This window comes from Lepidochelys kempii, chromosome 2, assembly GCF_965140285.1.
Source record: "Lepidochelys kempii isolate rLepKem1 chromosome 2, rLepKem1.hap1, whole genome shotgun sequence".
NCBI lineage: Eukaryota > Metazoa > Chordata > Testudines > Cheloniidae > Lepidochelys > Lepidochelys kempii.
In genome coordinates this window covers 184,381,249-184,409,064 of record NC_136381.1, presented here as the reverse complement: position 1 = coordinate 184,409,064, position 27,816 = coordinate 184,381,249, and the positions used below count along the sequence as shown (strand labels likewise).

The window sequence follows — 27,816 nt, the reverse complement described above, 5'->3', positions numbered from 1 at the left end:
GAGTAGGCTGGGTCCCCAGAGCCACTACTGGCATTTCAACATTGCTAAAGGTAATGCACCAGGTGAGGAAGAATATTCCTGCATGCAGCTCTTTGAAAAGCCGTGTGTTCTTAAAAAGGCAAGCATCACGCCCCTTCCCTAACTAGCCCACATTAATATCAGTGAAGCATCCTTAGTGAACTACTATTGCTTGCATAACTATGCAAAAAAAATCCCTTTGTTGATGTATTGAATAGCAAGGTGGGCTGGTGCCAGAATAGGGATGTGTGCGCCATCTATTGCTCCATCATGGTTTGGGAACCTCAATGCTGCAGATCTATCCACTATTCTCTGTACATTACCAAGAGTCATAGCCCTGTGTAGCAGGAGACACTTAATGGCCCTACACGCTTGGATGACACTGGCCCCTACTGTGGATCTACCAACTCCAAACTGATTCCCCCACTGACCGATAGCAATTTGGTATTACAAACTTCCAGAGCGTGATTGCCACTCATTTCTCCAATATCAGTGCAGCTCAGTTTGGTGTGCCTGAGCTTAAGGTCGGAGATAAGCTTGGTGCACAGATCCAGAAAATGGGCTTTTGCATCTGAAAGTTTTGCAGCTGTATTCTCAAATATGCATTATGATGCAATCCCACCAATCAGTGCTCATTTCTCGGGCCCAGAAGCAGCAATCCACCAACTGGAGCTGCTCCATGAATGCCCAAAGGAACTGAATCTTCCTCATCACACTCCCTGTTGTAGTAGTACTCCTTCAAGTTCTTCAAACACAGAAGAAGCGTATGTCCTGTATTAGGAATGCTCATGATAATTGCACTGAGCTCTACTGGGCCCATGTTTCTGCCAAAGAAACAGAGACTGAAAAAAGGTGCATGGGACTGTCGGAGTGTTAAAAAAAAATGGTGAATGCATTACATTATGGGATAGAGAAAGTGGTATCATGGGAACTTGATCCCTAGCTTTCAGAAATTCCTGGACAAATAGCTAGAGCCCTGCAAATCCATGGATATCCGCTTTATATCCACGGATGCAGTTGTATTGTTCACCTGGTTTGCAGATCGTGGATTGGATGCGAATATAATGAAATTCCTGCGTGTACTTTCAAGAGACACAAAATCCGCCTCCCCCAAAAAGAGAGAAGTGTGATATAGACCAAAACACACGGCCAAGTCTGCCTCCTTATAGAGACTAAATATTTGCTCTGACCCCACCCCCATATACAGAGAAAGGAGAGGTGATAGATCAAGACAACCTGCAAAAATCCCCATGCTCCTATCGCTGTAGTTTAAGCAGCCAAGCAGTTTAGGAAACTTCACCTGACTTTAGTATTGCCATATCAGGTCAGTTGGAAAGGGAAGCAGCTGCTTCTGCAAAGTAAGTCAGTATGGCTTTCTCAATCAGCACACATTATAATACCATATTGAGCACATTACCAAACCGGGAAACCAGAAAGAGGAAGCAGTAAAGCAACTGATACACACAAGCCAAAACCTCATTACTTACTTCAGGAGATCTGGACTTCAAAGCAGACTACAAAAGTCTCTGAAAGGAGATGTAGAGACATGATGGAACAGCAAGCTACTCATACTTAAGACAATCGAGGAGCAGTGGGACAGAATATAGGGCGTTTTTACAGAAAAGTGGAATACTAAGCTCATTGATAGCATTGACCACAAGACTTTGAACATCTTAATAGAGTTCCTGCAGAATCATCAGCTATAGTTACCTCTTTATCAGCAACTCACACTGGATGACGTATAGAATACCCTAGTCTAGAGGGCTCTCTGATCAATTAAAAAACCCAAGTAGCTCACTAGTACTCATGGCATTTTTTTCCCCTCAACATCACTGGTAACATATTGCACCACATGCAGCAAACAGCTTTACTGATTGAGACCTCAGTGAGGCATCAATGGAATACTGCAGACCACAGCAAGAAGTGTTGAGCAGGAAGCCTGGAGACTGACAGTTACATGACAAGGAGGCTAAGATTCTCTTCTCAGCCCCTGACATCCCTGCTGTTGGGAAAATTCTGCTAAACCTAAGTGATAAGGCCAGGAATCTGGATAGAAATCTGATTTCCTCAACACATGAAATGCTACAGGAGGAAAACCACCCTAAGCTAAAGAGCTGGTGGCTGGTGCAAGGAAACTGCTGAGCTCTTAAGTGGGATGACTTTATAACTCACAAGCTAAATAGGCAGATACCCTTGGTTGAAGAGTTCAAATATGTATGGGTCTTGTTCATGAGTGATGGCAAGAGAGAGAGCGAGATCAACTGGCGGATTGGTGCAGTGGCGGCAGTGATGTGGGCGCTGTACCAATCCGTGCTGGTGAAGCAGGAGCTGAGTTCTCTGATGAAGATCTCTGTTTACAAGTTGCTCTGTGTCCCCATCCTCACCTATGTTCATAAACTTGGGTAATGACCAAAAGGACGAGATCGTGGATACAAAAGGCAGAAATGAAGTTTCTCTGCAGGGTGGTTGAGACCAGGTGAAGAGCTCGGCTATTTGGGTGGGCCTTGGAGTAAAGCCGCTACCCCTCTGGATCGAGAGGAGCCAGTTGCGGTGGTTTGGGCACCTGATAAGGATGCCCCCAGGGAGGCTTCTGTTGGCACTCTACTGGGCACATCCGACTGGGTGGAGGCCCCAAAGCCAACCCAGGACATGCTGGAGGGATTGTATCTCCCAGCTGGCCTGGGAAGACTGGTGAATCCCTCAGGGGGAGCTGGAACACGCTGTAGAGAAAAAGGATGTCTGGTCCTCCCTACTTTCCATATTGCCGCCACAACCCTCACCAGGAAAAGCAGCATAAAGGAAAAAGAAGAAGAAGAAAAAAAACAAAACTATTTTATAGTTCAGTTTGTGATTGAGTATTACTGACTTGAGACATTTATTACATTATTTTTAATATGAAAGGCTATTTGTTCTGATGTCTGTTGAGTAATAAGATAGATGTTTATGTAACAATAGCGTACACATTTACTAAGCCATGTAGCTTTCTTACACAGTATATACGCATGCACACAGATGCTTGTCCTGAAAGGCACTGTGAGATAGCACGCTGCTGTGGGAGCGGTGTGCAGACTGGATGCAGATCCAAATTTTTGCATTCGCGCATGCCTCTACGAACATCGTTCCCGGCCAATGGGAGCTGCAGGAAGAAGCAGCGGCCAGCATGTCCCTGCGGCCCATGCCACTTCCCATACCTCCTATTGGCCGGGAACAGCGAAACGCAGCCACTGGGAGCTGCAGGCAGCCGTGCCTGCAGACGGTCAATGTAAACACTGTCTTGCGACGCACCAGCGGATTACCCTGATGGGCTGCATGAGGCCCATGGGCTGCAGGTTGCCCACCACTGTTTTAGATCATCTTGTGCCTTTGCAGACTAGATTAAAAGTGCCCGAAAATCAGATATCTTGTCCCTGTAGGTACTTCTAGACTGTGATCAAATCACCTCTTTAATAAGCTAAATAGACTGAGCTCCCTAAGTTTCTATATGACGCTATAGGTCATAACTATATGACACTTTTTCCAGCCCTCAAATCATTCTTGTGATTCTTCTCTTTAGAGATGGTTATGAACAAGAGACTACATGTGCAGTCACTCAACAATGCACTGTGATTTCCAAGCCGTCCTAATTTGGTCAAAATTAAATTACAACCATTTTTTAATGGGGCACATCAAAATCTGCCCTGCCTAAGGATTATCTTTTTGACAAGTTTCACTGCAAGATATGGAGACACAAAAATCACCTGTCTATGCTAGCACCTCCATGGTTGCTACCACTGAAAGACTACAGCAGTGGTAGTGTAACAGTGGCGATTTCCCTCCCGAAAAAGGCTAAAGTAACAACACCCCTGGAGGGCCGTATTCAGGAAAGCCATATGTCCATATGAGCCATATGTCCTTTCATAATAGTATATCAGAGGAAGGATGATCCTTAAGGCTAAAGCAATGGAGTTAAAGTTTGGCAATCTAGATTTAATTCCCACCAACTTTCTGTGAGACTTTGTGGCTCTGTGTCCTGGATATAGGTATAGAAAGCATAATGATCAAGTTTACAGGTGACACAAATCTGGGGGGTGGGAGGGACAACAATACTTTGAAGGATAGAGCTAAAATTCAGAGGGATCCTGATAAATTGGAGAACTGGCCTATAGATAACAAAATGAAATTCAACAAAGGCAAATGTAAGGTTCTATACTTAGGGAAGAAAAACTAAATGCCCAAACACAGAATGGGGAAAACTGGCTTGGCAGCATAACTGCTGAGAAGGATCTTGGAGTTGTGGTGGATCACAACCACAACATGAGTCAGCAATGCGACACTGCTTCAAAAAAAAAAAGTAAATGCAATTTTAGGTTGTATTAACAAAGGCATAGCATGCAAGTCACAGGAGGTGATAGTACTGCTCTATTTGGTGCTGCTTAGGCCTCAGCTGGAATACGGTGTCCAATTTTGGTCACCAATGCATAGGAAGGACGTAGAGAAACTGAAAAGGATCCAGAGGCGAGTGATAAAGATGATCAAAGGGATGGAATGCAAACCAATAAGCTCCCAGTGGCCGCAGTTCGCCATTCTTGGCCAATGGGAGCTGCGGGAAGCGGCAGGTGAACCATGGCCACTGGAGGCCATGTCTCAGCAAAATTTCTCATGGCCCACAATCAGATTACACTGATGGGCAGCATGTGGCCCACCACCGGTTTAGACACAACAAATCCTGCATCTTGGCAGGGGGTTAAACTACATGACCTCTGTGGTCCCTTCTAACCCTATGGTTCTATGATATTAGCTAGAGTGAATTTGCAGTAAATTTTCACCATATATAAAAAGGTTGTATGTCCCATTATTTCACATATGACCACAGCAATCTGTTTTTATTAATCATGTTTATTATGGCTGTCCATAAATATTGCTTATCCACCATTTTCTTTTTGCATTTTTCTATTGTTTTCTTATAATAAAATCCAAAAGAGATGTAGCACAGGTTGTGGCGCACTAATATGGTACATTTAGCTAAGGAGATAGGCAGCTGTGTTGTGCATTAGTTGCAGCTTCTTCAAGTTTCTTATCTAGACCAAAGGAGAAAAAGTTGCAATAGTCCAGCCAACAGGGAATGAATTCTAACTACTATGGCTGTTTTTATTTTGTCTCACAGGCATGTACTGAGCCTTCTTGTTTGCTGGAGGTAAAGAGAGGCACTTCCAGCGATGGCTGCTTTCTCTATAGTCCTTAACAAATCCAGCATAACTCCCAACAGACATTTGTTCTTGATTGAGGAGAGTGGTAGCATAGTACACCATATTGGTGCAGATCTTTCATCCAGCAAATAGTACAAAAGAGTTTTTATAGAACAGGAAAAGATGACTGAAAAACCACAATCGCCAGCAAAGCCATTGGCAGCTATAGCTAAAACTACTTTTCTTTTCTTTTTTTTAAGGTTGACTAGGTTTTAAGTTGACAGTCTCTAACTTAATACTGAAATGTGTTCTAAAATTAAGTTTCACCAATTTTGGAAAAAATTCTGAAAATGATAGTTACATATTCATTCTAGTACTTCCTGTTCACATGCACTAATATGATCTAGTTGCATCAAAAGTCATGGTAAGAAAGCATTTAGGTGGCCAAGTCAAGCACTCAAAAGTTAAGATATACCAGAATTTAGGTTGCCCATGCAACCTTAATCCTTCCCCCTTGTGTGTACACAATATGATAGCCTTTAACTGCATCATCATATTTTACTCTTCCCACCAGACCTCTCACCCTTTCAGCACACAGGATAGATGGTGGTTCAGAAAATGAAGCAGCTGCTCAATATTTTTAACCTCACCTTTAGTTGGTATCCCGTCTTATTTACGGCACACTATCCAAAACCTACAGTAAACACAGGATTTTTCATTTCCTCATGTTCTTTTCTACACTCACCACCATAGTATCTGAGCGTCTCACACATGCTTTCCACATCTTTACAATGATGTAAGAGCATTATTTCCCCCATTTACAGGTGGAGAAAGGACAAGCTTGTCCGAGACCGTACAGTCGACTACTGGCAGAGCCAGGATTAGAATTTCCCCAACCCTGTGATCATTACGCTAGATTCTGCTGACTTACTGGTAGAGGTGCTGAGCTTCCAGAATCCCAGACTTCAGCTGCAGTTGAATGCTCAGTATTCCTCCATGTTATTCTGCGTTTCAAATTGTATACCCTGGAAATGAGGTACACACAACTAGGGCACCTGTCAACATTTTGGTTAATGTCACTTGCTCAGCCCTTCAGAAAAAGATGGCAGAGATGGGGATAAAACTGAGTTCTCTATGGCATTCACCTGCACAAGAGCATCATTTTTCTTCCTGCTGTCCTATGCCTTGTTCTCCACACAGCTTCCAAGTTCTAGAACAAATGAGGCAAGGATCCTGCAAATAGCCTCATTCAGTACACAACCCTGATTCATTCCCTAAGCATGTCTTATTGGTCATCTAGAAAAAAATAGAATGTGATTATGTAATTAAAAAATATCAAAATTAATGCATACAAGAAGTCAGAATTAAGATACATGGGCAACCTAAAAACTGACATTTCCTAATTTGAGTGTTTGACTTCGCAAACAGAACAATTTTCTTTATAACTAAATGTTCAACTTAAAGTACATTCTACACAGTATATTTTGTATGTAATTGGCTAGATTTTTTTTTTAAAGGAACAAGGTAAAAATATATTCCATCATATGCAACTTTAACAACCCTCTCATCATCCATAGTATCTGAACCCTTAACCTTTAGCACTGCAGCACAGCTTGAGCTCCAGGACTAACTACATTAGCTCTTAGCAGAAGACTGTTATATTAAAGAGGTTAGGGAGTGGGCCACTGGACCCATGTGCTGGGTCTGGTGAATTTTTTGGTTCAAACAGAATTTTGCTAAAGGTAGTCACAGAAATTTTGGGTGTGTTTCGAAAGACATCTTATCTGGACAGAAGACCATGCAAGGAAGGTTGGACATCAATGTTTGGATCTCTCCAACCCTTCTCACTGAGACTTTTGTACAATGGAGTCTCACAAGAAGGGTTCCTGAAAAGGAACAGAGATAGTGGGTTGGGCGTAGGCTCATTGTGAAACAGAATAATATCCTGTTATCTTATCCATTACACATTGGTCCAGCAATTGAGGACCATAAGTGCCTGAAAAGCGTTAGACAGCTCCCAAAAGAAAGGGTTGGCGGCTCTAAATCCATAGAAGTAAATTTGTATCTCCTGACAATTCAAGGAAAATGAAAGATTTGCTGACAATACAGGCTGCACAGAGTGACCTGCAAATTTAGTCTCTCCCCTTTTGTGGAAACTTTGCCTCTTCTTGAAGACAGTCATTCTCTGATGAAGACAGGTGAAGGATGTGGCCTTTGTGGGGCACATGACTGCTGTCTGATGTGTTTCCTTTTATGGGCTAGTCTGTAGACCCCAGGAGATCTAAGTGTTGCACTTAGATCCTTCAGAGGGTGAAGGGCTCCATCTGTTTTAGAGCCGAGTAACTCCAGTCCTTCAAAAAGGCGTACACTGTAGACTGCACCTCCTGAGAAAAGTCCAATGATCCTTGCAGCCATAAGACCTGTTATATAACTACTGATGTAGTTACTGAATGATATATAGCATCAGTTACTCCAGTGAGGCCGGGAAGCTGGTTTCGGTGACTAGTTAACCCTTGTTATCCAGAGTGGCACATTCCTCCTTTGTATGAGGCAGCTCTTGTTAACAAAGATGTGAACTTTTCATAATTAAGGAAGTCATACCTGGCCATCATGACCTTGTAATTAACACCACATAACTGCAAGCTAGCAGAGGAGTACGACTTATGGTCAATAAATCAAATCTGTTAGGTTCCCTGTGTTTTGGAGTGTTTTTTTCCTGACAACTTTTGATTAGCATCTGCCACTGTTGATGATGATGATACTGGCTGCATATAAGAGAACTCAGCCCCTGAAGATGGAACTTGATACTTTTCATCCACTTTGCAGGATGTGGGAAGCACTATAGGCAAGATCACTCGTGTAAGGTCCATAATGGCCTTGTTCATAAGAAGGACCATCTTCCCTGAAGAAACAGACTATAAGCTATTGATGAGTTTATGGATAGATTCCTAGACCTCCTCCATTGGGATTTGTAAGGAGTTAGAGACGGTCTTCTGGAGGTCCTGAAATCACCTAAAATTGTTCAAGATGTACTCAGGTGAACCACAGCACCACTGGTGGTTTAGGAAATTATAATGGGCCCAAACAGATTAACCAGAGGAACTGTGACATCACCTAAATGGGAGGACATGCCAGAGAAAGTCTGAGCAGGTAGAGGCTCAGGTGCAACCTGACATCACCATGGGTGTAGAAGGAGAAGCCTTAGAGTAACAAGTCCTGTCTGGGTAGTTCTATCTTCCCTGAGTAGTCCAAGGCACCTCAGTATGGGCATTAAAGGGTCAGAGCCTGGTGGCCATGGTGTCAGGAACCACGGCCGCATGTCCTGTCTAGTGAGCATTCCAGTATCTGTCTTGAGAGAAATTCCTAGATTCTCTAAGCGAGGCTGAGGAAGGTGGAGATGACCTTCTGGGAGAGTACGTATGGGAATGTTCCATTCCCTAGCCATCATGTGAAGCCATCCAAGAGGACAATGAAAAAGGAGCATGCCAACTCCATAGATGGTGCCATACATGCGGGCATTGTTGGTAACACCAAAGCGATACTCTTCACTATAGACAGAGTGTGTCCTGGTGCCACCAGCAATACAGATGTGGACAGCAAGGGAGATTCTGGTTCGTACAGCACTATGAGGACTGTCATTGCTCTATGGCACAAGGGAACAACAACAGAGACTGTGCCATGACATCACGGTGAAGATCTAGAGATTACTACGGCTGTCTGCAGTGTTGGAAAAGCCTTTGTTGATGCCAATGTTAAAGAGCTGGAGGTTAACGGAGTTAAGTTGTTCAATTAAAGTTTTCAGCAGTGCCACTTTGGATAACTCATTTGACTGCTATCTCTGAGCTAAAGCCATGGCAGCACAGCAAGATTCAGCATTGGCAGGAACCACATGGGACCACAAAGTCTTGAAAGTAGAGCGGTACAGAGAAGAAATTCTTTTTGAGAAGATTTTCAAAAAAAAGAGGATCAACCGCTAGATGTCCTCTTAGCCTGTACTTTCTCTGATTATCTTTTATTGTGTTTGGCCACTCTAGAAGCCAGAGCTGAAGATAAAGCCCTGTGAGTCCACGAGCTAGCACTTGATCACTTCAGCACTGGGAGGTCATGGACAGTGGTGTCCTGAGATCTAGGCACTGATGCCAGCTTCATGGACTTGCCTGTGAGATATATCTGCAGTCGAGCCTTCGTCTGAGTCCTGCAGATAGCAAATTTTCCAGGATTTACAACTCCCATAAGCAGGGCAGGCATTTAGTTGCCCATCATTTTAATAAAGCATGGCACCCTCAAAAAAGAAACAGTATTTGAATCTGGGGAACCTGGAAGAATTAAGAGGTAGTGAAAGGAACTGAGTGGTGGTTGTTGCGCTTTGCCCTTTTACGCCCTTGACATGAAGCAGGAAGGGCTACATGCATCCTGGAGAAGAATTCACAGCTGGTGTGATAGCAGGGTTCTGCTTCCTCAACTAAGGGCTCCTGTTCTGGAAAGAAGAGGTTTGCTGGAAACAGATGGGGTCCACCTGACCAAGAAGGGGAAGAGCATCTTCGCACACCAAAGGGGAAAGGTGACAAAAGTCCACAGATAAGCATAAAAAAGTGGTCTTAACAGAGGGATAGATGTTTGGAGTGACATTGAAAATTACAATACAGTCTAAGGAGCAATAAAAAGGAAATCAGTGGGGGAACTACTTAACATCTTAGATGTATATACACATATGCAAGGAGTATGGGGAACAAACAAGAACTGGAACATTCGTCTGTAAAATAAATCGTAATTTAATTATCACCACAGAGACTTGGTGGGATAAGTTCTATGACTCGAATACTGGCATAGAAGGGTATGGCTTGTTCAGGAAGGACAGGCAGATAAAAAGTGATGTGGTGTTGCATTTTAGATCAAGAATATATACACTTGTTCGGAGGTCCAGAAGGAAGTGAGAGACAGACCAGTTGAAAGTCTCTGGGTAAAAATAAAAGGGGTAAAAATATTATATTATATATATATATAAATAATGGCATGGTTGGGATCTACTCCAGAGCACAGAACAAGGAAGGTGGAGGAGGCGGCAGCATTTCAAAGACAAACAGAAATATTCAAAACACAACACCTGGTAACAACAACAAAACACAAATTTTCCAAAAAGTTCTTGGACTGTATTGGGGACAACTTTTTTGTTTCAGAAAGTGGAGGAAGTAACCAAGGGGACTGCCATTTCAGACTCAATTGTGACCAACAAGGAGGAATTGGTAGCAAATCTGAAGGTAGAAGGCAATTTGCGTGAAAGTGACCATGAAATGATAGATGTCCATGATTCTAAGAAAAGGAAGGAGTAAGAGCAGCAGAATGAGGATAATGGACTTCAAACAGGCAGACTGACAGACACAAAGAACTGGTAGATAGGGTCCCATGGAAAGAAAAATCTAAGGAAAAAAGGCGTTCAGGTGAGCTGGCAGTTTCTCATGGCAAGAATATTGAAGACACAACTGCAAACTATTCCGATGCAAAGGAAAGACAGGAAGACTAGGAAGAGGTTAATATGGCTCCAACAGGAGCTCTTAATGACCTGAAAATCAAAAGGAATTCTAAAAATGTATAAACACGAACAAAATGCTAACGAAGAGTATAAAAGAATAGCACAAGAATGTATGGACAAAATCAGAAAGGCTAAGGAACGAAATGGGTTACCCTAAGCAAGAGAAAGAAAAGGCAATAAGAGGAGGTTTTTTAAATACATTAGGAGCAAGAAAAAGACAAAGGAAAGCATAGGCCCTCTACTTAGCAGGGAAAGAGTTAATAATGTGGGCAGTCAAGTGATTAAAAAAAATTAATCCTGATTAAAGTTTTAAATCACAGTGTTAAACAATAATAAAATACCATTTATTTAAATATTTAGGATGTTTTCTATATTTTAAAATATAGGCTGGGGCTTCTCTCCAGCTGAGCTGCTAGCTGGGGCTTCGCGCCTCTTCCCTCTGCTGCCTGCTGGGGCTTCGTGTACCCCCACCCCTTTCAATGGAGCTAGTCTCCACACCGATGCCTCCCTCCCCGCACCCAAACGCTGACCTCCCCCCAACCTGAAGCCTCCTCCTGCACCCCAAACTCCTCTTCCCTGGCTCCACCCCAGAGCCTGCACCCCCCTTCACCCCAACCCCAACAGGCGTTAACTGTGATTGACAGCCCTACTTATAACAACTGATGACTAAGGCTACTATTTTGTCATGGAGATCACTCAAGTAATGGAATCCACCCGGGGGGGGACCCCCGCCCCCAGATCTCCCAGCTGCTGTGAGCAACGGGAGCCCCTGGAGCTGCGAGCCACAGGGGGACCCCACAGCTCCGAGCTGCTGGTGGCGTGGGACCCTGGAGCTCTGAGCCCCCAGGAGCTCTGAGCTGGGGCCCCTGCAGCTGCCAGGGCTGTGTGGAGACCCTGAAGCTCCTCATTTTGTCATGGATACTTTTAGTAATAGTCAGGGACAGGCATGGGCTTCCGTGAATTTTCTTTATTGCCCATGACCTGTCCGTGACTTTTACTAAAAAAAAAAAAAATCTGTGATAAAATCTTAGCCTTACTGATGACATCAAGAAGGGCGAGGTGTTTAATGCCTATTTTGCTTCAGTTTTCAATCAAAAGCTTAATAGTGACCAGATACTCAATTAATATTAACAAGAGGGAAGGAACACAAGCCAAAAGAGGAAAAATATGTTAAAGAATATTTAGATTATTTGGACATATTCAAGACAACAGGGCTTGATGAAATGCATGCTAGGACACTTAAGGAATTAGCTGAAGCAATCTCAATTGTCAGCAATTATTTTTGAGAAAGCATAGAGGGCAGGTGAGGTCACAGAGGACTGGAGAAGGGCAAACATATCTTTAAAAAGAGGAACAAAGAAGGACCCAAGGAATTGCAGACCAGTCCACCTAACTTTGATACTTGGAAAGATGTTGGCATAAATTATTAAACATCTTGTAAACAAATACAGAGTTATAGGGAACGTTCAGCGTGGATTTGTCAAAAACATATCATGCCAAATCAACCTAATTTCTTTCTTTGACTGTTACTTGCCGAGTGAATAGGGGAAGCAGTCGACTTATATCCCTGCAAGCCTAACGTTTTTCAACTGAATTGAAAAGGTGTGCACTTAGTCTTCTTTCTAAATGCCCCTGCTTATAGACACTGATATTGGCAGGTACATGTAAACCATTTTCATGACCACAGACTGTAATGTCACAAAAACAGAATGATGTCTTCAGTACAGCATCCACAAGACAAAAATTGGACTGTAAGAGTGGAAGTTCCAGAACAATCCAAAATATCTGAATTAATATTCTGTCAAATTCAGGGCCCCATAGAACTTGGCAGTTAATCTGCCATACACCGAGCATGCTCACAACTTCAAGTTGACAGTGGGGAGAGAGAGTGCAGAACCTCATCTCCAAAACAGAACAGCTTAAGAGAAAGGAAGATCTTCTTTAGTTGTTTCCAAAGTGGGACCAGTTTTTCACATTTGGGGCCAGATCTCTAAAAGAAGTCAGCTCTTATTTAAGCACCTAAAGAAGATTAAGTATATCTTGATTTTAGTGCAGTTCCACATGACATTCTCCTAAGCAAACTAGGGAAATGCAATCTAGATAAAATTCATATGGCGAGTGCTCAGCTGGATGAAAGACCATACTCAAAACAGTAATTATCAATGATATACTGTCAAACTGGGAAGGTGTAAGCAATGGGGTCCCACACGGGTTAGTTTTGGGTTTGGTACTAGTCAATATTTTCATAAATGACTTGGACAATGCAGTGGAGTGTGTGCTTATAATATCTGTAGAGGACACCAAGCTGGGAGGAGTTGCAAAAGAACAAAAAACAATACCTGGACACATTTAGTCTTGAGAAAAGACGACTGAGGGGGGACCTGACAACAGTCTTTAAACATGTTAAGGGCTGTTATAAAGAGGATGGGAATCCCTTGCTCCTCATATCCACTGAAGGTAGAATAAGAAGTAATGAGCTTAATCTGCAGCATGGGATATTTAGGTTATATATTAGGAAAAGCTTCTTAAGGGTAGTTGAGCTGTGGAACAGGCTTCCAAGAGAGTTGGCAGAGTCCACATCGTTGGACGTTTTTAAGAACGGGTTGGACAAACACCTGTCAACCATGGTCTAGGTTTACTGGTCCTGTTTCAGCAAAGGGAACTGGACATAATCCTTTCAAATCCTTCATTTCTATGACTCTATGAATCTGAGGTAGCACACGCACCACATGGAAACTGTTGGCCAAAAGACTGCAAACTCAAGCACTTGCACACCATTAGTGGAATGTTTATATGAACAATCATTCAAAAGAGAAGCCCCTGATCTCAAAGATGTGTTTGGGGGTGCGTGTGTGTGTGTGGAATCCTTCCCGACATGATGCCCCCACAGACGGGGTAACGGCTAGCCAGGGCTCTGCACTAGGTTCAAGGAGCCAGCCAGGCTCAGCTTTTTTTACCTCTCCTCCCAGAAAGGTTGCCTTCTCCTGGTATTCCTAGTCAGTTTCTTGCTGCTGCTTTGATGAATGCTCATGTTCAGTTATTTTAACATGATGACAACATTTTGCTGACAACAAGTGACAAAGGGGAAACGGCAATTTTAAAAAGTCTCTCTCAAACCTGAGTGGCATTTCATGAGGCCAAGAAAAGGCATTTTTCTGATCCCAAAGCTTCATCTCTGCCAAATTTCAAAGGCCTGCTGTAAACAATGAAGGCATCACAACTTTTCTTAACAAGGTCCCCAGAAACTTTTGTAGTGGAAAGTGTTGGAAAACCTAAATATAGGGATCACTGTGAGCTCCCCCTATTATGCTCATTCACTACCCTACAACTCTAGGAGCATTATTTTACTTCAGCTCTTTCATGGCTCAATATTTGATAGTGAGGAACTGCTGCTATATTGCCAAAGATGTGATTATGTAACTATTTTATCTTATGAAATGTGATTAAATATAGATGTTCTCTGTTTACCATGGTTTCACAGTATAAAGATGATCAAATTCTGCCCTCAGATTGCCTCTGCAAACCCACTGAAGTCAACAGGATTGCATGGGTGCAACTAAGTGCAGAACTTGGCTCAATCTTTCTCTATTCCCTTCTGTACTATGGGTCCTTGCCTTCCAGTAAATCCCAGTTCTTTTCATACTAGAACCATTCCCAGTAAGTAAATCATCATCTACTGTTTATACATCTCCAATACCTGACGCTTAGTAGGACCAATTTCCTCCCTGCATCAACTTCTTCTTAAGACTCCTACCAACTTCCAGTTGCTCGCCTCTGATGAATATTCACCTGCCAGTCACCTACAAATTAAGGTGAGCTAACAATTGTGCTCCAGAAAATTTTAAACCCAACCTATATTCCTGAATAATTTTTTGAAAATTATGAACTTCCCCTGAAAGTTATAACACAGAATTTCATGTGTAATATCCACTAGAATTCAACATAAACAACCCAAAGCATGGTATAAATCACAGCAGAGATAAATATAGATTTTCAAAAAAAATTTGGACTAAGCCATTTCTTTAGAAAACAAGTAACCAATTACTTTAGAATAAATGAGTAACAGCAACAATACACTTTAAAATGTTACAATAATATATTTTTAGCTTAGTTTGATTTAAGCTACTACGTATTTAAATACTTCAATTTTTATAACAATTGTTAAATACGGCAACTAGTTATTGTTGCCACCTTAAGAACTATGCATTAAACAGTTTTAATTTTTATGGCTGCATTCTGGGTTTTTCATTTGTTCTTTATATGTTAGATAATTTAATATTTACAGACCTCTCTGGCAATGTGACTCAAGGCTTCATCTTCTGCAGAGAATCTATCTTTTACTGGAGTTCTTTTCCTCCCCGATCCAGGAGTCCCCATTTTTATTCTCTAGTTTCTGGATTTCTTTTGCAAGAATGAACTGGTCAAAACTCAACTTTCAGATCTGAAATAAAATGCATAAATATAATCAGGTTTTTTTTTCTTTATATGTAACACACTAAGCACTTAAGAAGTCTACTTACATAGTAAGATTTCTCTGGCATTTTTTCTGAGGGAGGAGAGAAACAGGGGAATTTCAGAATCTCAGCTTTCATTTTAGAAGAATGTCTTGCCCTTACGGCCATAGACCAGGGGTAGGCAACCTATAGCACTTGTGCCAAAGGTGGTACGCGAGCTGATTTTCAGTGGCACTCACGCTGCCTGGGTCCTGGCCACCGGTCCAGGGGGCTCTGCATTTTAATTTAATTTTAAATGAAGCTTCTTAAACATTTTAAAAACCTTATTTACTTTAATATATAACTAAACTATTGTTGTATGTAAAGACTTATAGAAAGAGACCTTCTAAAAATGTTAGTGTATTACTGGCACGCGAAACCTTAAATTAGAGTGAATAAATGAAGACTCAGCACACCACTTCTGAAAGGTTGCCGACCCCTGCCATAGACACTACATTCTATTTGCATTCAATAGAATTCTTAAGTCTGCAGGAAGCTCTAATACCTTTGCTGATGCACAGAGTTTTGCCAAGCAGCAACTTGTCATTGTCAGTATCTTGTCACTTTTCACTACTACTATTCAGAACCCCATAGGCAGTATTTAAGCTCTCACAAATATTCATTTCATTCTACTGCTGCTAGTAAGAGTCACAAGCAACAGTAGATCCAAATTCTGAAGCTATTCGCTGAGGTGGGACTCCTCCCAAAATGGAGGTGAAAAAGGGTTAGGGGCTAAAGTAGAAAAAACTGCCCCCTTCACAACAGGCTAGAAGTAGGCTAGTAGACATACATATACCCTTGCAGCCAGAAGGCCAGATGAGAAAATACATCATCACAGTAGCCATGATGTCTAAGAGAAAGAGAACACTGCTTTGTTTCAAGCAGCCAGAGAGACGGGGTTGGGGGGGGATTAAAGGGAGGAAAGCTCAGAGACCTACTACTTATGATATACTTAAACTTAAGATTTTTTGGTCAAAAAGTTTGCTCTGGAGCAGGATAAAATTGTACATGCCAAGTAACGGCTCACAACATGTTTAACTGTAAGTTCCCTTTAGTAAATGGTTCTTATTGGAACTGCTAAGATGACCTTAAGTTAAATGTTAAAGCTATCATAAAATTATTGTAATAGGGAAATATAACACAACATGAACTTTGTTCAAGAGGGTGGAGCATTACATTTCTTAGCTGCTTTTCTTCTGTGAGTTGCAGGATTAGATAAGGAACTTACTTTTAATTGTATGGTACTGTACACAGTATAAATAGTATCCTACAGTATACACCGGGGTAGGCAACCTACGGCACATGTGCCAAAGGCGGCATGCGAGCTGATTTTCAGTGGCACTCACTGCCCGGGTCCTGGCCACCGGTCAGGGGGCTTTGCATTTTAATTTAATTTTAAATGAAGCTTCTTAAACATTTTAAAAACCTTATTTACTTTACATACAATAGTTTAGTTATATATTAAAGACTTACAGAAAGAGACCTTCTAAAACGATTAAAATGTATTACTGGCATGCAAAAATCTTAAATTAGAGTGAATAAATGAAGACTCGGCACACCACTTCTGAAAGTGACGCACTATAGAACTTGGCACAGAATATTAATCTTGTTTTAAAACAATTCCTGTTATTCAGATTTACTGAAATTATATTAAAGATGTAATGAAGTTTCCCTTTAGCATTTAAAATTCAGTACACCTGAATGTTTATTTTATATATACAGCATTTATTATAAGCATTATTATGCAGACTGGCAAAGCTGCATTCCACCTTCAAACCTCATATATTCAGGTTTTAAATAGGGTGACCTGGGTGGGGTCACTCTGTCAAAATAAAGATTGAAAGTGCCAGAAAAGCAAATACAGCAAGCTGCTCCTCTCAACCAACAGAACCCTTATCTATAATGGCCTAACATGCTTTACTTTTCTGCCTCATTTATTCCGTGCCCTGAAATGCTTCTGCAGTTTTAACAAAAACAGAAAGAAAAATCTCTATCTATTAAATGTTAATACTCTCCCATACAGACATTTTAAATTCTGCAATGCTTTCATAAAACCTTGCGGGGCGTAGCACAACAACAGAACTTTTGGTGCTACAATAGCAACATTCACACTCAAGGTTTCTCAAAACAGCCCTACAAAATAGATACTAGTAGCACAGTGATTATACAGATAGAGGCGGTAGCACCATTCAATAACTAACACACAAAGCCTTTAACATTAGAACATAATTTACTAAGAGAGTTTGCCAAGACACCATGGCATTTTCCTATTCCAGTAACAGAAAGTCTATCATCAAGTGCCCCCTCAAAGATAACTAGCTTGGCATGTAAAAGGGGAACACAAATATCAACTTTGCCCCACAACTAATTCAGGTTATCACTTTGTTCATTTCTTTTTCTATTCCTTTACATTCTCTCCTGATACATCTACATGTATACACAACCTAAAAACACCTTTCCCCCCACTTCCCTGGGAAAGAATCTTACTCTCAGTCCCACATACTATGATCTTCAGATTCAAGACTATACTGCAAAAGTTCTCTTCATAGTGTTCCCTCAGGTTACAAACATTATATTTTAGGCCACACAACCAATCACCTCCCATGGTGCCACCCGTTCTGATGCCTGGATCTATGCCTACAGAATTGGTACCACATACATGCAAAGCATTTAGACAGTAAGAGCATTCTATAAACAGACAAACCATCACTTGCCTTACCTCTTTTCAAAGAGTGTCATGGGGTCTTTAAATGCCATCTGAACAGAGTGATTTTTATTTAATGTCTCATCCAAATGTGAGTGCTAAAAGATCAACAGAAAACCCACTATATAGCACTGGATTGTCAAGATACCATATGACATGAGTGGGCAAACTTTTTGGTCTGAGGGCCACATCTCAGTATGGAGGGCCGGCTGTGGCAGGGGATTGGGGCACACGGAGGGTGGTGGTGGGGATGAGGGCTCCGGCTGGGAGTGCAAACTGTGGGGTGGGGTTGGGACGGAGGAGTTCAGGGTGCAGGAGGGGGCTCCGGCCTGGGACGGAGGATTGGGGCGCACGGGGATGAGGCTCCAGCTGGGGGTGCAGACTCTGGGGTGGGGCTGGGGATGAGGGTTTGCGGTGCAGGAGGGTGCTCCGGGCTAGGATCAAAGGGTTTGGAGGGCCATCAGGGCTGGGGCAGGGGATTGGGATGCAGAGAGGGCTCAGGGGTGCAAGATCCAGGTGGCACTTACCTGAAGTGGCTCCTGGAAACAGTGGCCCATCCCTCCTCCGGCTCCCACATGAAGGTGGGGCCATGCTGCTCTGCGCACTGCTCCATCTGCAGGCAGTGCCCCCACAGCTCCCATTGGCCATGGTTCCCAGCCAATGGGAGCTACAGAGCCGATGCCTGGGGTGGGGACAGCATGCAGAGCCCCCGGCTGCACCAGCTTCCAGGAGCCAAGCAGAGCTGCTGCACACATGGAGTGGAGCAAGGCAAGACCCCGCTCCTGCTCCCCAGCTGGAGCTTGAGGGCCAGATTAAAAGATCCAACGGGCCAGATGCAGCCCGCAGGCCGCAGTTTTCCCACCCCTGCCATGAGTACAGCTTTTGCTTTGGGATAACAACAACCACTAACAATATGGAACTCAAGTCCCAAGCAGCAGATACTAAAAAGTAATTTGTATCTTGAAGTCCATCTATTCATTCTTGGAGAGCAGAGCTGTGCTATGGTACGAGGCTTCCAGCACACACCTAGCAGTTGAAGTGTTTGAACTGCTAACCTCTCCACACAACAGCAAGCAGAACATTTGAACCACAGGGTGTGCATGATCTGTACAGCCTGCTGATGCTTTCACCTATCTACGTTTGGCTGTGGTATTGATTTTATTTATTTTTTTTGAGAAAGACATGTTCATATGTAACCTACATTGACATGTTAGTTTTAAATGTATTGAGAGAGAGTCTGTATAACCAAGCACCTCTGTGGATAAACAAGAAATAAAATTATATACATAGATTCATACATTTTAGGACCAGAGGGAACCACTATGAACATCTCCTTTATAACAGCAATGACAGAATTTCACCAGGTTATTCCTGCTTTAGGCCTATAACTTTTGGCTGCACTAAAGCATGCCTTTTTGACATTCAGTCTTGATTTAAAAACTCCAAAGAGAACCCACCACATCCCTAAGTGGTTTCAATAGTTAATTACCCTCACTATTAGAAATGTAGGCCTTATTCCTCATCTGAATTTATCTAGCTTCATCTTCCTGCCACAGAATCTTGTTATGCCTTTGTCTACTAAACTGAAGAGTCCTCTATCATCAGAAATCTTCCCTCCATATACTTAGACTATGATCAAGTCCCCTTTCTCTTGGTTCAACTGAATAGACTGGCATTCTTTAGTCTATTACTGCAGCACAGGTTTTCCAGAACTCAAATTGTTCTTGTAGGTCTTTTCTGAACTCTTTCCAATTGTCAACATCATTTTTAAAGTGTCAATACCAGAAATGTGCACACTATGGCAGCAGTGGTCTCACCAATGCCATATTTAGTGGTAAGAGCATCTCCCTACTTCTGTGATACTCCCCTCACTTATAAATCCAAGGATCACATTTGCTTTCTTCGCCACCCACCACACAGGGAGCTCATGTTCAGTTGATTATCCACCATGACCCATAAAATTTCTTTCAGAGTCACTACTTTCAAATACATAGTCCCCTGATCCTATAAGTGTGACCTACATTCTTTGCTCCTCTGTGTAGGACCTCACCTTTAGCTGTGTATGACCTCACCTTTAGCTTCAGGGAGAATAAAAATCAATGATTTAAAAAAAAAAATCTGATTTATTTAAGTTGGATTTTTTTGATAAAATTTTTGAGGGAAACACCTATCTAAAGATGTTCTTAATTAAAACTATTATAGCTCAAAGATATCATCATGGAATAGGGAGTATAAATTCTAATTCTATAATATAAGACAATATATTCATGTAAAGTTTAAAAAACTTTTCTTAAATGAGTTCCAATAGTTCATGAATTAGGGACCCAATCTTATGGGATTCCAGGGGTTTCTATATAGATTGTTTAGGTTAATCTATCTACCTACCAATGGGACTCTGTGCTCAGTCTAGAAGATACCATCAGAGATACTTAGTTTTGCAGTTCTCAAACTGTGGATTTGTGTCCCCAGAGAGAACATGCTTGTTAACAACAAAAAAAGGTTTTAAAAAATAAATAAATAGAGAGGTGAGAAACAACAGACCTCAACCCGATTGTCCCTCTGCAAATTTGTGTACACAGAGTCAATCCCTTACCTCTCTTAAAAGTGCAAAGTTGCAAAAAGTTCAATGAATAGAAGATTGATAAATTAATAGATCTGGACAAGGAGAAGAAGTCTGGAGATAAATGCGAGAAGGCAGTAGAAACAAAAGTGACACTTTACCACGCCAAGCCAGTTGCAAGTATTCTGGAATCATTACAGCACAAAGCATGGAAGCAAATGGTCCTGAGTTTTGGTCACATTCAAGCAAAATTCGGTCTATATCTTTATGTGTTAGCCTCAGTATAGTGACATCATTCATCGTCACCTGGTTGAAATAGGAGAATTTTTGTAAGGGAACAGTAAGAGGACCCCGATCATGCTGGGCTGTTAGCACTTGGCTAAACGGGATCATCCCAGAGAATAGCCATGCGGCCGTGGGGAGGGGTGAAGGGATCATCCCGGAGAACAGCCAGGTAGCCGGGGGAGGAGAGAAGGAATCATCCCAGAGAACAGGCATGCAGCAGGGTGGGGGGGTGGTCTGTGCTGTACATTACTCTCCCTTCTTATCTCCCCCAGGTGTAAATGTTTCTACGCTCCCCCTATCATCTCCGTCCCTGAGGTTATCGCAGATTAGAAAGCGAAAAAAATGCACTCACGACTGTTTGCAGAGCTCATGCAGTCGTCCTGCACTGACAGGGCACAGCTTAATGCATGGAGGCATTCAGTGTCAGAGACCAGGAAAGAATTGAGTGAGTGCAAAGAGTGGAGGTAGAACGCAATCCTGAGGCTAATAGGGGAGCAAATGGACATGATGAAGCATCCATTGGGGGAGCAAACATCTGTTGGAACTGCAGGAAAGCCAACAAGAGCACAGTCCCCCGCTGCATCCACTGTATAACCGCATGCCCTCCTCCCCAAGTTCCATATCTGCCTCACCCAGATGCCCAAGAACGCGGGGATTGCGGGGGAGGGGGAAGGCTCCGGGCACCCAGCCACTCCACTCCAGAGGATGGCCCAAGCAACAGAAGGCTGTCATTCAAAAACAGTTTGATTATTAGTGTGGCAACAACAAGCAATGTGACCTTGTCCTTCCCTCCTCCCCCACCCCACCCGGGCTACCTTGTCCGTTATCTCTCTTTTTTTTTTTTAAATTAATACAGAAAGAATGCATGGTTTCAAAACAGTAGTTACTTTATTTCGAAGGGGGGGGACGGTGGTTGGCTTACAGGGAATTAAAATCAACAAAAGGGGCGAGTTTGCATCAAGGAGACACAAACACATACACCTGTCAGTCTCTAAGGTACCACAAGTACTCCTTTTCTTTTTGCGAATACAGATTAACATGGCTGTTACTCTGAAAACTGTCACACCGTAGCCTGGCCAGTCATGAAACTGGTTTTCAAAGCTTCTCTGATGCGCAGCACACCTAGCTGTGCTCTTCTAATCGCCTTGGTGTTTGGCTGCTCAAAATCGGATGCCAGGCGATTTGCCTCAACTTCCCACCCCTCCATAAATGTCTCCCCCTTACTCTCAGATATTATAACGCACACAGCAAGCAGCAATAACAATGGGAATGTTGGTTGCGCTGAGGTCTGACCTAGTCAGCAAACAGCGCCAGCGAGCTTTTAAACATCCAAAGGCACATTCTACCACCATTCTGCACTTGCTCAGACTATAGTTGAACTGCTCCTTACTATTGTCCAGGCTGCCTGTGTACAGCTTCATGAGCCATGAGAGCAAGGGGTAGGCTGCGTCCCCAAGGATAACTATTGGCATTTCAACATCCTCAAGGTTAATTTTCTGGTCTGGGAAGTAAGACTCTTCTTGCAGCTGCTTGAACAGTCCGGAGTTCCTAAATATGCGAGCGTCATGCACCTTTCCCAGCCATCCCACATTGATGTCAGTGAAACGTCCCTTGTGATCCACCAGTGCTTGCAGCATCATTGTGAAGTACCCCTTGCCATTTATGTACTGGTTGGCACGGTGGTCCAGTGCCAAGATGGGAATATGAGTTCTGTCTATTGCCCCACCACAGTTCGGGAACCCCATTGCAGCAAAGCCATCCAGTATGACCTGCACATTTCCCAGAATCACTACCCTTGATAACAGAACGTCAATGACTACATTGGCTACTTGGATCATAGCAACCCCCACAGTAGACCTGCCCACTCCAAATTGATTCCCGACTGACCGGTATCAGTCAGGCATTGCAAGCTTCCACAGCGCTATTGCCACTCGCTTCTCAACTGTCAGGGCTGCTCTCATCTTGGTATTCCTGCATTTCAGCGCGGGGGAAAGCAACTCACAGAGTTCCAGGAAAGTGGCCTTATGCATGCGAAAGTTTTGCAGCCACTGTGAATCAGCCCATACCTGCAACACTATGCAGTCCCACTAGTTTGTTTGCCTGGCCCAGAATCGGCGTTCCACTGTATCAACCAGCCCCACTGCCGCCACGATGTCCCAATTGCCACAGCCCGTGCTTTCAGGAACATCTGTGTCCATGTCCTCATCAAAATCCTCCTCGTGCTGGAGTCTCTTAGCCCGGCTCTGCATATAATCCAGGATAATGAGCGAGGTGTTTACATTGCGCACAACAGCAGCGGTGACGGTGAGCTGAGCGGGCTCCATGATTGCCGTGGTATGGCATCTGCATGGGTAATCCAGAAAAAAAGATGCGAAACGATTGTCTGCCATTGCTTTCACAGAGGGAAGGGCGATTGATGACATGTACCTGAAACCACCCACAACAATGTTTTTGCCCCATCAGGCATTGGGCGCTTAACCCAGAATTCCAATGGGCAGCGGAGACTGCGGGAACTGTGGGATAGCTACTCACAGTGCACTGCTCTGTAAGTCGATGCTAGCCATGGTAGTGATGACGCACTCCGCCGACTTAATGTGCTTAGTGGGAACATACGCAATTGACTGTATAAAATCGACTTCTAAAAAGGACTTCTATAAAATCGACCTAATTTTCTAGCATAGACATACCCAAAGAAATGCAAGGCCTGGTTACCCAAATAGAACATTTCTCATGATGTTGTTTCTTCTCAGGAGGAAGTTGTGTTGAAGATGATCTGGTGATGTTCTCCTCCTAATACAGCATGCCAAGAAAATCCTCCAAATATTAATGAATAACCTGTTGAATTGGACTTCATAAATATCTGCTTCAATTATCTTTGGTAAATGAAATAACCAAACAATCATTCATTTTCTGATATAGCTGTAAAACTAATCTGAAAAGTTTTCAAAATAAATCACTTAAAAAATGTATAGTGTGTACCTTCTAAAAAATGAAACCTACATCTATCTCTGAGTTGTGAATTATATGTATTAAGGTTATAACAACCAAAAAGAATGCACTTTTATGTAAAAATCCATGATTAAATTGAGTCTTCCTGACTACTGATTTAAATCAATTTGATTTCAATCAAATCCACCCTGGTTGTATTACACATAAAAGTAAAAGCACATTACCTCATAAGAAGATGCCTATACTATGATGGGAGGAAGGTGAGTAAGACTCCTGTGATATCTTTAAAGAAGCAGAATTACAAGGCAAGCAATTTTTCTCTCTACAGATACCATTTGCACCAGCTTTCCACTCTTGCAGAACAACTAGTGTGTGGGATGTTCTAAACTAGTGTGACAACAAACAGAGCAACAAGTAAATTAAGCAAGACAGGGTGGATACATTTAAATCAAGCAAATTAAATCACCAAGTGGAAAGCCTTGATTTAAATCAATTTTTATCAACTTTTCCATTTGTACTTCAGTTATTTTCTAAAGAAAGGTGCATTCTTATTGGTTGATACAATCATTAAAACATGAATAGAGCCTTTACACTAGAGTTGGTAAATCTTTTTGCTACCTAGGAGGGACACTATGATAATATGTTTATTTAAGCAATTGTATAGCTTAATATTTTCAGATTCTTATTAGTTGTACACTTTTAGTATGTTAGAAAATGCTGAATGATACATTGTCCCATTACTAGAAAACTGACTTTTTGCTCATTTGTGTCAAGCTGCATTAGGATTTAACTGGAATTAAACAAAATGTTAAATGTTTTGGATACAAATTTCTCTGATCAAAATGTGTTTCCTATTTATAACAATGATACAGTTAACCCATCTGTTTACTAAAAGTGAATTAAACTGATTATTTCAGGTCAGCCTAGGAACATTGTCAAATATGCTTAAGTGAAAGTGACTGGAGCTTAAGTTCCTACTCTTTGAAAATGAGAGCCTCTTAAATTATTTAGACTGACCTATTGTGCCATATTTATAAGGCTTAACCTCAAAAGTTAAAGAAAGAATTGGGGAAAATTTATATAGAAAAGTAACCTTTAACTCAAAGTTTTTGAAAGAGGCTCACGGTTTCAGCATATTTATTTTTATTTAAATGTTTTGAGAGTATAAAAAAGTTTATCTATAATATTTTCTATTAAATTCAGATGTCATTTTAAACAGTTTTTAAAAAGTAAAAATAAGTAAAACAAAACAAAAATTGTTTTTGTTTTTTTGATAAAAGAAAAAAAATTAAAAAAATGTATCAACCCTGTTGAATACAGTTTAAGCACAGTGTGGGAGCCAGGACTGGTGGAGTTCTGTTCCCAACTCTGACACTGACTCTCTGGCCTTATCTACACCATGGAAATCTTGCAAAGATTTCTCACCACTGCTTATACTAATCCAGCTCCACCAGTGACAACAATGTTGGGAAACCTTGTGTAGGCAGCTACCGGCATTTCAAGACTAGATGTTCTCTGGGCTGGGTTAAATCTTTTGGTGCTTAAAATGTGATGTTAATTGGTGGCTGATCTACACTAGGATTCTCAAAGTTGCTACCCTCAGGGGAGGTAACCCAGAGTTAACAATTTGCAGTATTTCCCTAATGGAGATGGGAAATGCTATATAGATACAAAGTTGCTTATTAGAGCGCAACTCTGGTTTATGTACACAGCCATCCTCCTCGAGATAAGACATGCTATTGCCATTGTTGCAGGGAAAAGGGGATAACTTGGAAATTAAAAGGAAAAATCCTATTCTGTTACTATGACAGGTAATAGGGCCAAATTCACCACTGGTGTAAACTGTGTAATTATTGACTTCAGTTAGGTCCAAGCCACATATGCTAACAGTGAGTTTGGCTTGAGAGGGGGAGGAAGAATGTCAAGCATAGAGAATCTTTTTAAATAAACCAACAGTGGCTCTTGTTCTGTGACAAAGAACTACACCATTAAATTAATCAGATTCACATTTAATTCTTGAATTTAAGTGGTGGAGCTTCAATACTGTGCATTTTACTAGTATTGTATTTTACTTGTAGAGTGCTATACGTTTTCATGGCGGCCTCTGAAGGCCTGTCAAACAAGTAACTGTTCTGTGGAGTTTACAATCTAAACGGGATTAATACAATTTAAATAATTAAAAGACAGGGTAGGAGCAGAGAGTCATAACTGATCTGTGGTGGACCAGGGTTTCCCATGTCTAAAGTGCCATTCATCCAGCAATCTCAAAAGGAACAGATGTGGTATCTTCACTCAGAGTAGTACCTTACTCTTACTAGTTTCCTTGATTTTAATGGAACATGGTTGGAATTTGGAATTGTGATTTGTCACATGGTTAGAGCCCTGGGGGGAGGGGGAGGGGATCACAATTCCAAATAATACATGGAAATAATGAAAACAGTAAAGTATCTGCTGTTAGAGAAATTGTGAGAGGTAGAAGCTGGCGTCCATGCACACTGGTCTTGTGCTCAGTGCTAGCAGTTCATGTTCCAAATGGCAATGGCGGCTACTATGCCTTGCAAAAGACAAAAAGAAGAGATGGATTCAGGCAACTTTAGAATGGGGTACAGAAAGAGGTCCCTGAGGGCTGTTTGCACCACACTGCAACTTTTCCTGCTACTTGAAGCCACATGTCCTTCTGCTAGATAGCTTTCATGCAGCCAGGACTCAAGCCACCTGGATATGCCATACCTAATCATTTCAACCCTGTCAATAATCAAACTGCTACTGAGAGGGCTCCTGCACTGGGATGGAATGAGGTACACTTTGGGGATGATCCAAAGCCAGATTCTCAGCATGATGATATAAGCATGAGTAGCTATAAACACAAAACACACAAAACAGATTTATATTTTTATGGTCTAGCATTGGGCTATGAGGATCATTTGACATGCCTGAGCTTTGCCAGGACTTAGCTACCAGAGGTATCTGTAAAAAGCCCACCGGAGCTTCTTTCCACAAAGGATGAAGACAACATCTCCCATTAAAACTTTCTTTTCTTATTACAAAGTGCGGAAGACCACTCAGCCTCTTGTTCAAGTCAACGGCTAAGAAATTCATTTTCAATGTGTCCCACTGGAAGAAGTTCTAATATATCACTCCCACTGGTCTTGAGACCACTTGTCCTAAATCATGTTCCCTACCACAAGACTCTGTGCTCAGTTCTATGTACCAGCGCTTTCTTGTGCTATACACGTCTCTGAGAAACAAGGCTGGCCTTTGGACAGATGATCATGAACCCATGGATACTTGGTACGTGCTGGATAACACAATAAATGATAAGATGCAACATGCCCAAGGCGGAAGATTTGTTGCCTTAGTAAAACCTGATGTACACCAATTAAAGCTTGCCCAGTGCCTTGTGTCTAAATAAGGGTATGAGAGTTACAATGCCTTAATTTGTGCTGGAAATGGCCCACCTTAATTATGCACATTGTAGGGAGAATGGTCACTTTGGATGAGCTATTACCAGCAGGATAGTGAGTTTGTGTGTGTGGTTTTCGGGAGGGGGGTCAGGGGGTGAGAGAACCTGGATTTGTGCAGGAAATGGCCCAACTTGATTATCATGCACATTGTGTAAAGAGTTGTCACTTTGGATGGGCTATCACCAGCAGGAGAGTGAATTTGTGTGGGGGGGTGGAGGGTGAGAAAACCTGGATTTGTGCTGGAAATGGCCCACCTGATGATCACTTTAGATAAGCTATTACCAGCAGGACAGTGGGGTGGGAGGAGGTATTTTTTCATATTCTCTGTGTATAAATAAAGTCTGCTGCAGTTTCCACGGCATGCATCCGATGAAGTGAGCTGTAGCTCACGAAAGCTCATGCTCAAATAAATTGGTTAGTCTCTAAGGTGCCACAAGTACTCCTTTTCTTTTTGCGAATGCCTTAACAATATTGGTCAGTAGGTGTTGAGATTACAAAGGTGTTTAAGACAGGGAGCTTTTGGCTGAATAAGGTTGAATCTACCATTAAACAAAAACAAACAAAAATCAACCTGGAAAACTGGCTTAAAAATATTCATGGCCCACACATGAAACTCCAGCTCCTATTGGTGCTGTCTGCTGAATTCTA

At 42.1% G+C, this 27,816-nt stretch overlaps 1 protein-coding gene across 8 annotated transcripts in view; it reads right to left on the bottom strand.

Moving 5' to 3' along the window:
* Positions 1 to 27,816, bottom strand: part of LRRFIP2 (LRR binding FLII interacting protein 2) — a 138,269-nt gene that overhangs the window by 106,254 nt on the left and 4,199 nt on the right. For 7 of the 8 annotated variants that reach the window (XM_073333006.1, XM_078851722.1, XM_078851724.1 and 4 more), the window contains exon 2: positions 15,001 to 15,154. In XM_073333006.1, the coding sequence (XP_073189107.1) occupies positions 15,001 to 15,090 (90 nt within the window). In that variant the 5' untranslated portion in view covers positions 15,091 to 15,154. Of the gene's footprint in view, positions 1 to 15,000; positions 15,155 to 22,821; positions 23,099 to 27,816 lie in introns of all 8 variants that reach the window. The other variant, XM_078851723.1, reaches the window with a different exon arrangement.